This window comes from Orbicella faveolata, unplaced genomic scaffold (genome assembly GCF_042242905.1).
Source record: "Orbicella faveolata isolate gen_17 unplaced genomic scaffold, um_ofav_v1 contig_50, whole genome shotgun sequence".
In the NCBI taxonomy this organism is placed as follows: domain Eukaryota; kingdom Metazoa; phylum Cnidaria; class Anthozoa; order Scleractinia; family Merulinidae; genus Orbicella; species Orbicella faveolata.
In genome coordinates, this window is record NW_028301581.1 from 2,301,642 (window position 1) to 2,315,906 (window position 14,265).

The 14,265-nt window shown below is 40.6% G+C and overlaps 1 protein-coding gene and 1 pseudogene across 2 annotated transcripts in view; both read right to left on the minus strand.

Annotated features, from left to right (window-relative positions):
- Window positions 1-3,252: 3,252 nt before the first annotated feature.
- Window positions 3,253-4,770, minus strand: LOC149095574 (uncharacterized; annotated as a pseudogene). The gene is made up of 2 exons (XR_016204842.1): window positions 4,220-4,770; window positions 3,253-4,092 (listed from the first exon to the last, which is right to left on the minus strand). The product of XR_016204842.1 is annotated as an uncharacterized LOC149095574 (transcript).
- A 5,359-nt stretch (window positions 4,771-10,129) lies between these two features.
- LOC149095575 (uncharacterized) overlaps window positions 10,130-14,265 on the minus strand; it is a 55,634-nt gene continuing 51,498 nt past the window's right edge. Inside the window, exon 3 of the mRNA XM_089281872.1 lies at window positions 10,130-11,001. Within this exon, the coding sequence (XP_089137998.1) occupies window positions 10,991-11,001 (11 nt within the window). The 3' untranslated portion in view covers window positions 10,130-10,990. The remainder of the gene's footprint in view (window positions 11,002-14,265) is intronic.

Consider the following 14,265-nt stretch of genomic DNA (forward strand, 5'->3'; position numbering starts at 1 on the left):
TCATGTGTTCAACTCGATACTCGTCCTGAGATATCGAGTTGAATAGAGGAAGATAAAATTTGTATCGACGTGTGGAAATGTAGTATCCTCTATTTAACAATTAGATTATTCACTCTTGATTTCTATGTGTTATGCACCCCGAGTCCTTGAAGCTCACAGTTTTCCTCGAGCTACGCTCTTGGAAAACTGTTTGCTTTTCGGAACAGATGATGTCTGTGGACAAATATCCTAGCATATTTTCGCGCCAAATAGAGGCTATTGTTTATATAGATTGTGAGTAGCGTAGCCAATCAGAGAATGCAATTTGTGATAGAATGCTAGCAGATGATACTAATGGCTAATAGCATGCAATGTCTGGCCAATCAGATTGCAGCATTTGCATTAGTATACTAGTGGAATTCTAAGAAATATATCTTAGTATCAGGTTGGGAACGTTATCTTATCGACCTTAGCATCCTTGCACAAGAGATTCTTATTGGAAAAGCGTACTTTATTCGCCATTTCTCGCGAACAGGGACATTTCTAGAGAACAGGGACCCGTTAACGATGGTCTGAGAGCGCCAAACTTGGCACCTCCACGCAGCTAAAGAGAGCTAATAGTTTTCTGCAAAAAGTTTTGAAAATGGTGAAAATCTTAGGTCCATGCAGAGAAAGGGAGCCAACGCCTGGTGTCATTGCTTAACGGACAGGGACTCCTTAACAATAGTTTCAGAACGCCAAATTTAACGCCTGCATGCAGCTTTAGATAGCCAATGGTTTTCTGCGAAAAGTTTTGAAAATGGTGAAAATCTTAGGTCTGCGTAGAAAGGGAGCCAACTCCTAGTATTGTTGCCTAGGGGACAAGCACCCCTTAACGATGGTCTCAGAGTGCCAAACTTAGTGCTTGCATGCAGCTGAAGGTGGCAAATAGTTTCCTGCAAAAAGTTTGGAAAATGGTCAAAATCTTAGGGGTGCCCATAGAATAGCAAAGAGCCGACACCCGGTTTCGGGTTTCTAGAGAACAGAGAGCCCTTAACAATGGTCTCAGAGTGCCAAACTTTGCACCTGCATGCAGCTGAGGGTGCCCAATAGTTTTCCGCAAAAAGTTTTCAAAATGGTGAAAATCTTAGGTGGGTGCATAGAAAGGGAGCCAACGCCCGGTGTCATTGCCTAAGGGACAGGGACCCCTTAACAATAGATTCAGAGCACCAAATTTAACACCTGCACGCAGCTGAAGGTGACCAATAGTTTTCTGCAAAAAGTTTTACGAATTGAGAAAATGCTAGGTCCATGATAGAAAGGGGACAGGGACCTCTTAATGATGGTTTGAGAGGGTCAAACGTGACGCCTTCATGCACCTGAGGGTGGCCAATAGCTTCCCGCAAAAAGTTTGGAAAATGGTGAAAATCTTAGGGGTGTCCATTGAGAAGTGAAGAGCCAATGCCCGGTTTTGGGAGCTGACTCCTGGTGTCATTGCCTAGGGGACAGGGAGCCCTTAACAATAGTCTGAGAGCGTCAAACTTGGCGCCCACACACAACTGAGGCTGGCCAATAGTTTCCCACAAAAAGTTTTCAAAATGGTAAAAATTTTAAGGTTGCCCATTGAATAGCAGTGAGCCGACACCCGCTTTTGGGTTCCTACAGGAAAGGGACCTTGAAACGATCGTCTGAGAATGCCAAACTTTGCGCTTGCATGCAGCTGAGAGGGGCCAGTAGTTTCCTGCAAAAAGTTTTGAAAATGGTGAAAATCTTAGTTTCGTGCATAGAAGGGGAGCTGACGGCCGGTGTCGTTGCCTTGGGGACAGGGACCCTTAACAATAATTTAAGAATACCAAACTTATTGCCTGCACGCAGCTGAGAGTGGCCAAGTTTTCTTCAAAACGTTTTGAAAATAGTGAAAATGTTAGGTCTGTGCATACAGGGAGCTGACAGCCAGTGTCAATACAGAACTTACACATGGGTCATTTTAAAGGCAACGGCAACTTTAGTGACTGAAAGAGCCTGGGAAAAGAATGTCATTGCCGCCAAAATATAAACGTTAAGCAGCTAGACGAGTTTGCAGCAGCGACGTTGGTAGTAAACTGTTTGCTTTTAAAATAAGCTGTTTGAGAGAATGTCATCCTTCAGTGAAATGAGAAACCTGCTTCTTTTTTTTGTACGACAGTAAAAGCATCTGTGATAAAGAATTTTTGACCTGGTACGAAAGTTGTACTTCCGAGAATCCAGAATTCCCTTACAGCTCCTACCCAAAGTTTGATTACGACCAGACGGATGAATCAGAGTGTTTAGTGGAGTTCAGAGTGCGAAAACAGGACACAACATTATTGGCAAATGTTCTTCAATTGCCAGTCACTTTCCGATGTCTGCAAAGAACAACTTGTGATCGAACTGAAGGGCTTTGTATGCTTCTGAAGCTCTTCTCATATCCATGTCGCTATTCAGACATGATTCATCGTTTTGTAAGACTAGTTCCTGAAATAAGCATGATTACCAATACAGTGATGGATCATATTTTTTTGAGCCATGGTCATCGAATTTCAGAGTGGAATTTTGATATGCTGAGTCCGCCAATGCTATAGGAATATGCAGATGTTATCTATGCTAAAGGTGCACCTCTCAACAATTGCTTTGGGTTTATAGATGGGACGGTCAGACCAATTTCTCGCCTAGGCCAACACCAAAGAATAGTGTACAATGGACATAAACAGGTACATTCACTCAAGTTTCAGTCTGTTGCTCTACCAAATGGACTTGTTGGAAATATGTGTGTGGGCCTGTCGGTAAGTTATGTTCACTAGGATACCATAAAAATAAGCTGCCACTTAAGGTTTCACTAATTTATTAATCTTAGTTATCTGTTTTGGTATGCAGAGGAGCAAAACACGATGCAAGCATGTTGGTAGATTCCAATCTTCTTCAAGAATTGGAAAGGAATGCATTTTCCCCAACAGGCCAGCCCATGAGTGTTTATGGTGATCTCGCCTATCCCCTGCAAACACACCTACAGGCACCATTTTGCCATGGTGTCCTAACACCAATGATGGAACAATAAAATTTTGACATGGGTTCTGTTAGAGTAATTGTGGATTTTAAGAAAAACCTAAAAATTGGAATGAGTAGTGTGGGAAAAATGTATGTTGTATGTGCAATTCTTAATAATGCTATTACCTGCCTATATGGCAACAAAACCTCAGAGTTTTTTGGTCTAGACCCTCCATTGCAGTATTATTTTAGACAAATTCTCTCAAATAAACAGAGCAGAAATGGAGGCCATTTTAATTAAACCCAAATTTATTAAGTATTTGAATTCTTCTTGGTGGTCACCAATGTAAGAGTCAAACTTGTAACAACAATAATGAATGATCTTTTTTTCGAATTCACAAAACACAAGTAAATAATACGACATCAATTTCAACAAATGCCTGTCTTTTTGTTGAAATAAATAAACACTGACTTTACATCTTCATAGTTGGGGAAATTGTCATTGTTTCTTCTCAAGAAGCTTTTGGATAACCAACAGAATAGCTTGATTTGTTTGTTGTTGTTGCTGTAAGACAGTCACCATCACTTGCTGATTCTGCTCTTGTTGTCGTAATTCTCACTCATTCTTGGCTTTCTCTGGCATGAATTCAACTAGTGGTTCAGTGTGAGCACTTCAGTTTCTTCTCGCATTCATCGCCATTCTCTGTTGACCTGCGCTTTTTTGCTTCGCTGTATCGCTGTTAAGCTTTCTGCCGTAAGTCCTCTGCCTTGCTTTTATCTTCTTTTTGCTCTCTTGCCTGAGCGTCACCAACTTTGTTTAAGCTCTCTTCTTTTCTGACGAGTTCTTCAAGTAAAACATCTATTTCAGACATGTCATCCACGAATATTCCACCTGCACTTTCTTCTTGATGCATCTTGGCCTTCTACTTCCTCTGGATAAGAACCCATCGGTCTCTTACTGCCCTCTTATCTTTAAGATGAAAACTGATTTTCTTCACTTGATTTAACTTTTCTGCAATCGATTCCTACCTTTCTCTCCTCACAACACTTCCTTTTCTGAATGAAAACAAATCACTCACCAGGATTTCTCGAGGCAAAATAACATCATGATCTTCAGTCCACTCCATACCTCTAAAAGCAAAATACGACAATTCAGTATATTTGACCGACGATCGCGAAAAAATGTAAACTTAATAAAGATGTACATCAAAATATTTTCTGTTGAAATGTCTTTGAAACACTCAGTAGTTCAGCTTACTTTGGTTTTCCATCAGAGGCCAGTGCTGATATCTTTTGCTCAAAGCTACGAGAAATGAAAATGTCTGTTTTTATCTCTGTCTGGGTATACAATTTGAACATCAACGAAAATACTTCTAAAAAGATAACAAGAGCAAAATAAAATGTTAAAACAAGTTTGAGACAAGCTAGTGAGGGAAAGAAACTCACGTTCTGGAAACAACGCCAAAATCAAGGTTTTCACATTCGCGTGAAACGAAGACAACTTGACAGACAACTCCAGAACGCCTACCAGAACAAAAAGTCACTTCCGGTCGCCGTCGCCTTTGCAAAATAGCCTGGTGCTTAAGTTCCCTATTGCCTAGGGGACAAGGACCCTTTAATGACGGTCTGAGAGCGCCAAACTTGGCACCTGCACGCAGCTTAAAGTGATCAATAGTTTCCCGCGAAAAGTTTTTGAAATAGTCAAAATCTTAGGTCCGTGCATAAAAGGGAAGCCGACGCCCATGTCGTTGCCTAGAGAACGGGGATCCCTTAACGATAGTCTGAGAGCGCCAAACTTGGCGCCTGCATGCAGCTGATGGTGGCCAATAGTTTCGCGGAAAAAGTTTCAAAAATAGTGAAAATCTTAGGTCCATGCATAGGAGCGTAGCCGATACCTGATTTCATTGCCTAGGGAACAGGGACCCCTTAACAATGGAATCTGAGCGCCAAACTTGGCGCCTCACGCAGCTAAAGATGGCCAATAGTTTTCTGCAGAAAGTTTTGAACATTGTAAAAATCTTAGGGGTGCCCATTGAATAGCGAAGAGCTGACGCCCGGTTTTAGGTTCCCAGAGGACAGGAACCCCTTAGCAATAGTTTGAGAGTGCCAAACGTAACACCTGCACGCAGCTGAGAGGGGCCAATAGTTTCCTCCAAAAAGGTTTTGAAAATGGTAGAAATCTTAGTTCTGTGCATAGTTGAGGAGCTGATGCCTGGTGTCATTGCCTTGGGGACAGGGACCCCTTAACAATAGTTTCAGAGCCTCAAACTTGGCACCTGCACGCAGCTGTAGGTGGGCAATAGTTTTCTCCAAAAAGTTTTGAAAATGGTAAAAATTTTAGGTCCGTGCATAGAAAGGGAGCCAACCCCGGTGTCGTTGCCTAGGGGACAGGGACCCCTTAACAATAGTTTCAGAGCGCCAAACTTGGCGCCTGCACGCAGCTGTATGTGGCTAATAGTTTCCTATAAAAAGTTTTAAAAATGGTGAAAATATTAGAGGTGCCAATAGAATAGCGGACAGCCGATGCCCGGTTTTCGGTTTCTAGAGGACGCACCTTTTTACGATAATTTGAGAGCACCAAACTTGGCACCTGCATGCAGCTGAGGATGGTCACTAGTTTCTTGCAAAAAGTTTTGAAAATGATGAAAATCTTAGGTCCGTGCATAGAAGGGGAGCCAACGCCCTGTCTTGTTGCGTAGGGGACAGGAACCCCTTAACAATAGTTTCAGAGCGCCAAGCTTGGCGCCTGCATGCAGCTGTAGGTGGCCAATAGTCTCCTGCAAAAACTTTTGAAAATGGTGAAAGTGTTAGGTCTGTGTATAGAAAGGGAGCCGACGCCTGGTGTTATTGCCTAGGGGACATGGACCCATTAACAATAGTTTCAGAGCGCCAAACTTGGCGCCTGCACGCAGCTGTACATTGTTAATAGTCTTGTGCAAAAAGTTTTTAAAATGGTGAAAATCTTACAATGGAATTTCAGCGCCAAACTTGGCACCTGCACGCAGCTAAAGATGGCCAATAGTTTTCCGCAAAAAGTTTTGAAAATTGTAAAAATCTTAGGGGTGCCCATAGATTAGCCGAGAGCTGATGCCCGGTTTTGGGTTCCTAGAGGACAGGAACCCCTTAACGATGGTTTAAGAGTGCCAAACTTGATGCCTACATGCAGCCGCAGGTGGCCAATAGTTTCCCACTAAAAGTTTTGAAAATGTGAAAATCTTAGGTCCGTGCATAAAATGAGAGCCCATGCCCAGTGTTGTTGCCTTAGGGACAGAGACCCCTTAATGATGGTCTAAGAGCGCCAAACTTGGTGTGTACACTAAGTTGAACACTGCGAATAATTTCCGACTAAAAGTTTTGAGGTTGAAAATCCCAATTTTGCGCTTGTTAGGGGGGCGTAAGAGTAAGCCCTGCTCAGTAATGTGTCCCCAGGTACCTATAGTATTGAGAATAGCTTTCGGAGAAAAGACCATGTATTCACTGTGTTACACTGTAAGTCTGCACTGAAATAGTGCCTGTGTAAGTTTGGTGAAACTGTGACGACCCCCCCCCCCCCCCGTTTTGCTGGGTGGTTCTGCGTTCCATTGAGAGGATATAGTCCGTAGGTAATCTGGAATTAGGGAGCGAGCTGTCTGCACCCCAGAATGGTTGGGATGAAAATCTTCAAAGGGTCCTTGCCTCAGAGCTCCTGGATATATGGTTGACTGACACAACTCATGACGACAGATAAGGAAACTCATGCAAAGTAAATCTTATAAACATGTGTTTGATGTCACTTTTATGGTACCTATAGTTTTGAAAATAACTTTCCGAGAAACGACCATGTATTCGCTGTGCTACACTGTAAATCTGCACGGAAATAGTGTGCGTGTAGGTTTTGCAAAACTGTGTCACTCCCCCCCGTTTTGGAATTCCTGATGTACAGTTAATACCAGTTTTAATTCAGCATCATGTCACAGGAAACTAAAGATTCTTTCCGACCGAAAGGTAACTTTATCACTTGTCTTTAGCTGCAAAATTATCACTTTCATACGGATTTGTAGTTATTGACAATTACACTAAGCATTAACTTTTCAAGCGTTCCTATGGATTTAAAGTTGTTAACTTAGTTACAACTCTATAAACACGGTAGGTAAGAACTCTGGGTTGAACTGATGGCTCTTGTATCGCTGACTGAACTGAGTCAGCGTCTAGTATCGACCAAATAAAATTTATATCAAAAAACTAATTCTTGTCTATTGAGACCCTAAATACCCCCATATAAAGTTCGTCATTTTCCTAAAATAAATAATGTTGGACTCTGTCATCGAAATGAATTCCAGAACTGGGTCAACAAGAGAAAAGTTTCAGATTGGAGTAGTTAGAAAATGGGGGTACGAGCGCATTATGCAAAAAATGGCCTTTCCACCCCTCCGCAAACCAAAAAAATACCCTCGCCGGGCCCCAACTCAAAAAAAATGCATTTTCAGGCCTCTCAGAGGATGTTCTGTCCTAAGCCCTGTCGTGAGCAAATTTTATGTCTCCAACCCCTCCAGAAATCAAAAATCTTTCTGCCAGAAACACTTCACGGAGCCAGCTCGTGATCAAAAGATACTCTTGCCACCCCTCCGGAAATCAAAAAAATCCTTCTGCCAGAAACAGCATAAATTGTGACCGTGAACGGGAAAACGTACCTTAACGCTTATCCATTAGACGGGCAAAAGTGTTAAGCATCTGTTAGTCATCCGTTAGAACGTTTCTTAAAAACATTAGAGGTGTTAGCCCAACCGTTAGACATTAGCATCAGGCCGTTAAAACGGAGAGTGCAACCGTTAGCAAGAGACATGTATCTGTTAGCCGTTAGTATCAGACCGTTAGACGGGCCAGCATAACCGTTAGCAAAAACTCTGTATCCGTTAGCACGGCTAGAGAAGCCATTAGGATCCGTTAGAATAAACTAGCATCCGTTGAACGGGTAACGATTCCGTTAGAATGGCATGACATGCATTGAAGTAGAATGTGGTAGCCTAACATAGTGTGAAACGAGAGCAGCTCTTGGCTTCCATTTAGTTCAAAACAATCATGAGAGATAACTATCTTTCGACGAGAAGTTTGGTCATTATTATTTTTTGATGCCCTGATTGATAAATACAACTCGAATGAAATTCAATAAAGCCTTCATGCTATAATTGTTATACACGATCCAAAACAAAACACGTTTGCCGCTTCCACAAACAGCCTGACGACATGTAAAATCCTAACTACGATCGTCATTATATGAACTGTTTTATTTATTCGGCAAAGTCCGGTTGTTTCGAGAGCTTGTAAATTGTTACTGTAATTTGTGAACAAACGAAAGTTAAAAATACTTAACAAATGCCATAAACAGACGAAACAAACACGGAGAAAACTCGACCAAAATGGCCATGCGATGGATAAAGATGTTCTACGAAGTAAACACTGATCACGTGTCAATTCACAAAGTGCGCGGGTTCAAAAATTTGCATAAAGTTGTTTACATATTCTAAGATGTGAGAAACGGCCATATTCCGGCGGAAAGTTTGATGAATATTTTGATAGACTGTTGACTGACTCTGAATCAGAAGAAACCAATTTTAAACTACAAGTATGTGACAAAAACAACTTTATCGGATGGAACCAGCGCCAACAAAACGCCTGTCGCTTCGAGACTAGCTTTGTGACCTCAAAAGGTACCGCTTTTCGCATGCATGCTCTGTCAAGAAAGCCTAATCTCTTGCGAATCCACAGCTGGATAAAACAGTTACTTTTACAAAACTCTAGGCAAAGTCATTATGTAAAAATTAGTACAAGCGACAAATTCATTTGAGTAAAACAATAAAAAATGTTCATCCCGACTGGCGAGTTAAATTGTTTACACACGGGTCTAGCGGCGTTAGGTTCGTGTCCCACATGATAATATAGGACTCGAATTCTGAGTTATTCTGTCTCGATAAGGAAGTGATAGTTTACATCACTGAGTTTTGTTTTCAATGCTCACCGTGGAAATAATTTTATTGATGTTTGTCTCGTCGACGAGTGATGAAATCGGCACTTTGTGATTGGTTTTTTTAAAAAACGTGAGTGTAAGACTAATAATGGTTTGGCACGATTACGTGTTTCTAACATCGGACTGAAAGCTACGCTATTCGTTCGATAGAAGTCCTTAGATGTTAACCGTTAGACAACCGTTAAACGTCCTAAGATGTAAAGCGTTAGACAACCATTAAACCTCTTTAGATGTAGACCGTTAGACAACTGTTAAACGGCTCCAGTCATCCGTTAGAACAAATTGTGCAACCGTTAGAACGGTTTCTTCATCCGTTAGACATACTTAGTTAGCCGTTAGAACGTTAGGAGAGAGCGTTAGAACGCTTTGATCATCCGTTAGGCACACTTAGATAACCGTTAGACTGTTAGGACAAAACGTTAGAATGCTGTGAAGACCGTTAACTATCCGTTAGCTATCCGTCCGTTAGCGCCCGTTTAACGGATAAGCGTTAAGGTACGTTTTCCCGTTCACAGTCACAATTAGGCTTTCCCAGGCCTTCCGCAAATCAAAAAATGGCTCACCAAGTGGCAAAGCAGAGCTTTTGATTAACAATTAAAGAAAAATCGCCATTAATACAATGGGAATAATGAGTATGAAAAATAGAAATTTGGAAAATAAATTATCTAACTATAATATAGTAATGATGAATAAATCAAATTTGAATAAATTATCAGACTCGATTAATTGAGAAAATTAAATTACTTACAGCTAAAAACCAACAACTAAAAGTTATGGTTAAAAGCGAACCAAGTCCTAAACCAACTCAACCTCAAAGAGTTATTGTTAAAAGTGTTCCCAAACCTAAATTAACTCAAAAACAAAAAAAACAGAAAAGAACAAAGCTTTTTTGGCTAGAGTTTGAAAAATTAAAAAAGGCTACTGAGCAACAAATGGATAAATCAGTAGAAGATATTGAAAAGAAAAGCCAAGAGTTGGATGAAGAGAGTCGAAAATTAGATGATAAGTATAAATCACTAATTGGACTACCAACCAAAGCTCAAGCTTTAAAAGATGCTGTTAAAAGTTATGAGATTAATTTGAAAAATAAAAATGAGCCATTAATTCAATTGCAAACAACCAGGCAAGCAATTGAACACTATTTTAATGAATGTTACTTGAAAAATAATACAAATTTTGAATTTTATGAGTCCTTGAAAGTGACTTTTGTCAAAGAAGTTTCTCATAATGCAAAAAATGATGATGTTGAAGTTGAAATTGATATTATTGGTGGGAAGCATCATGTTAAAAGAAAAACAGCTTACTTCAATAGTCAAGCTCAGACTGTTCTAAATATCATTGATTTAAATAAACAAAAATGGCTCAAGAACAGATTTTGAAAAAAATCAGCCAATGGTTATCTGAAGAATCTGGCTGGATAATCGATAAAATTGATGATCACTATTTGAATATTGTTAAATATAAACCAATGAAGGGTTAATCATATATCTAGCTTCCAAAAGAGCCGAGAAACTCATTAAAAGGTTTGATAAATATAAAAAATAAGTTTAATGAATGTTTCAGACGGTGTCATATTAGACATATTAATCCACAAAACAAAGATCAAGAAAGAGTAAAAAAAATTGATCGAGAATACGTTAAATATTTAAATTATTCTAATGTTGAATTTCCTGTTAAAATCAATGATTACATTAAAATTGAAAAACAGAATAATATCAACATTAATGTCTTTAGATATGACAATAAACAACCTCTTCTGATTTACATTAGCAAAGAAAAGTTCAATGATCATTTGAATCTTCTAATTTTGCCTTCACTACACAGCCAAACACACTCAAGGTTGAGGCATGGGCTTGTTGGTCAGCCAGGCCCAAGATATGTTATATTTACTTTGCTACAACAAAGTGCACAAGAGATACATCAAGTAACGTCCTACATGCGCCAAAGCCGGACACGTGAGCCCCAAAAACCTCTTGTTAGGAAAAATAGGGACCGTGTACCTGCAGTGGCACCACCTTTGGGGTTTTAAGGTTGACCTATAAACAACAGAATGAAAAAACAAATCATACGACGCTAATTACACAATAAAAATGAACCTTATGGGAAAGTGCTAGTGGCAAAGCTGACCGTAGAATGTCACAAGTTTCTCAACCGTCTCTTTTCACAAATGTACTGCACATGAGCCTTTGTGTACTACTCTCCCACCCAGTTCTCCGTTCTGTGTTGGCAAAATATTACTTTATGTCAATAGTGATTATCACATTTTTTTAAAAATAATACTAGTGAGCAGCACCCCAGCAACAGATCTTGTCAACTTGCTTTATTTTCTCCGACCGGTTTCGTCTGATCATACAGACTTCATCAGGGAGTTTGAACAAGATACATAAAGGAACTTATTTTATACCTATTCTTTGAGTACAAATCACATTCCGACCAGGGTGTGAACAGCAAAAAACACCTACAAAATTGCGTGCAGGATATGACTAAAATCCTGCGAATGTGCAATGTTTAATTTTGGGGCTCACGGATTTAACGTTAAATCCGTGAGCCCCAAAATTAAACATTGCACATTCGCAGGATTTTAGTCATATCCTGCACGCAATTTTGTAGGTGTTTTTTGCTGTTCACACCCTGGTCGGAACGTGATTTGTACTCTAAAGAATAGGTATAAAATAAGTTCCTTTATGTATCTTGTTCAAACTCCCTGATGAAGTCTGTATGATCAGACGAAACCGGTCGGAGAAAATAAAGCAAGTTGACAAGATCTGTTGCTGGGGTGCTGCTCACTAGTATTATTTTTAAAAAAATTGTCTAAGTCACAGCTAGCAGAAGCCACAATATGTTCAGCAACACTTCAGATCGCTCTGGATTCAAGATGACCAAAAGTGCTTTAAAACTTAAAAAACGGCAAGAATCTACAGATAGACAAAGTCAGGCGCGTGAGGAGGTCGTAGAAGATCATCGAGCGACAACAGCCGAAGAATCACCTGAATCCGAAATATGGATCGATGACCACTTTCAACGCGTGCTAAAAAATCTTGTCTGGAGCTTCATCGAGGCTGAAAATCAGCTTTATGGTCTACAGGAACGCATACAGAGACTTGAATCCAACAAGAGCAACAGGAAGGTACCCAGTGGTTTGAAGATTTGCTGTGTAACCGCTAAAGGCCGTAATACCCAGCTTCTTCAAGAAATATTCAACACCATCACCAAAGAAGCTGAATTAAAGCTTCTAGACGCCACTATCGACTCCCTAAAAACTGAAGAACAGCAAGCAAAAGTGCAGTGCGCTGAAGAGAAGAAGAGCGTCTTCACTGCCATTGAGACCTGGAGGAATTCCTTTCAATCTAGTGATTCTTCTCTTAACACTGAAGCAGACGAATATGTCAAGTCGGCAAAATGTTTTGCCGACAGCTTCTATTTCGAGTGTGCTGCAACACGAGCTTCTAAATGGGTAGCGGAGAACATTAAAAAAGCTTCTAAAGAGGCCAAAAGAACAGAGCAAATGGATACCCAATTTACCATTAATGAACAGTCTGTCCGTGACATGGTGCAACGTGCCGTGCGACAGGAAGTTTCTAAGCTCAACCCAGCTTCTCCGCCAGGAAATACAGCTCCACCGCCCCGAAAAAATTCCAAAAGCCGTGGTAAAAATAGATCAAGCTCCAGAAATCGGAAACAACAACGCCGTCAAGATTCGAGCCAGGATGCCCGTAACCTGCGTAACCCCTCGCCCGCAGCCAAAAGTGCACAAGGGAGACGAAGTCGATCTAAACAGCGGAGACAGTCCAAAAAACCCATGAATGTCAGGTTTTCTGATAGCCGCTCTCCCTCTGTTTCTCGTCGCCAGAAATCAAAAAATGGGAAAGGCCGTGGAAACGGCGTCGTAAAATAGATGCGAGAGACAGTTACTCTAAATGGCTTGACAAAATGGCAAAAAAACCGATTTTGGACCTTTTACCACGGAATTTGGAATTTCACAATCTTTCAAATGTCACTCTCACCCCAGAGCAGTCACGAACTCTTGGCTTAGGTCTTAAATTTAGACCTACGCTTAGACCGCCTGCCGTTTGTGTTTTTGACAATCAAATACAGGATTTCTGTCGTAGCGTCCGTCTGCATTACAAATTTGCTGATCAACCTGATGACCCGGACTTCAATCCTAAACTGTACGTTAAAACAGGATGGAATCCGCCTCGGGAAGATCCTGACCTCGAAGAAAACCTGTATAAAATCCGTCTAGAGCTACTGGAGACCTTTAACCAGACCCCGCCGCGTTGGACAAACAATCTGACGTTTGGCGAACGGAGAGGATTACGCGAGCTCAAGGAAAACCCCACGGTTCGCATCTTAGCCACAGACAAAAACCTCGGACCTGCTCTCGTATCCACAGACTGGGTAGAAAAAGAGACTCTTAAACACCTCAATGACACTAAATCGTATGCTAAAGTCACAAAAGATGACTGGACATTTAGACGTCAAAAGGTAATTGAGACCAGAGATAAACTTGTAAATAGTTACTCTAGATTTTTACCACCCAACTCTCTCAAGTTCCTCCGTAGCCTAGACGACAGTCCTAGGAGTATCGATCCTGCTAAATTTTATATTACTCCTAAGATTCATAAGTCACCTATAGCTGGGAGGCCTATTGCGGCTTCTCACTCTTATATCACTAGGCCCATTAGTATTTTTGTTGACGAATTAGTCAAACCAAACATTACTATGCCTACGGTTTTACGTGACTCGGGTGAACTGATCCAATGTTTAGAGAAAGTTGAGCTACCCGCAAATTGCCTTCTTGTTACGGCGGATGTGTCATCACTCTATCCAAACATTGACACAAAGAAAGCAATTATTGCTCTTGACCTCTTGCTTAGAGAGGGCAAGGTAGCGCAAACACCTCTCTTGGTACAGTTAACTCGTGTAATCTTTGAAAATAATTTCCTTAAATCTGAATTTAGTAGCGATATATACCATCAAACGTTTGGTATCGCCATGGGTACTCCCTTCGCAGTTACAGCCGCAAACGCTTTTATGTATTATCACGAGAGGGATATTATTGAATTGTATTCTCGAAATTTAACCCTCTACAAGCATTTTATCGATGATATTTTTGTCATCTGGGAAGGCCCTCGGGAGACCCTCCTTGAATTTCTCAGTGCCATTAATACTAAGGATGAACGCATTAAGATAACTTACGAAATTAGTGATTCTAAGATTTCCTTTCTAGACTTGCTACTTTTCAAAGATTCTGTCATAAACAAACTGCAATACTCTACTTTTCAGAAACCGCTTAACAA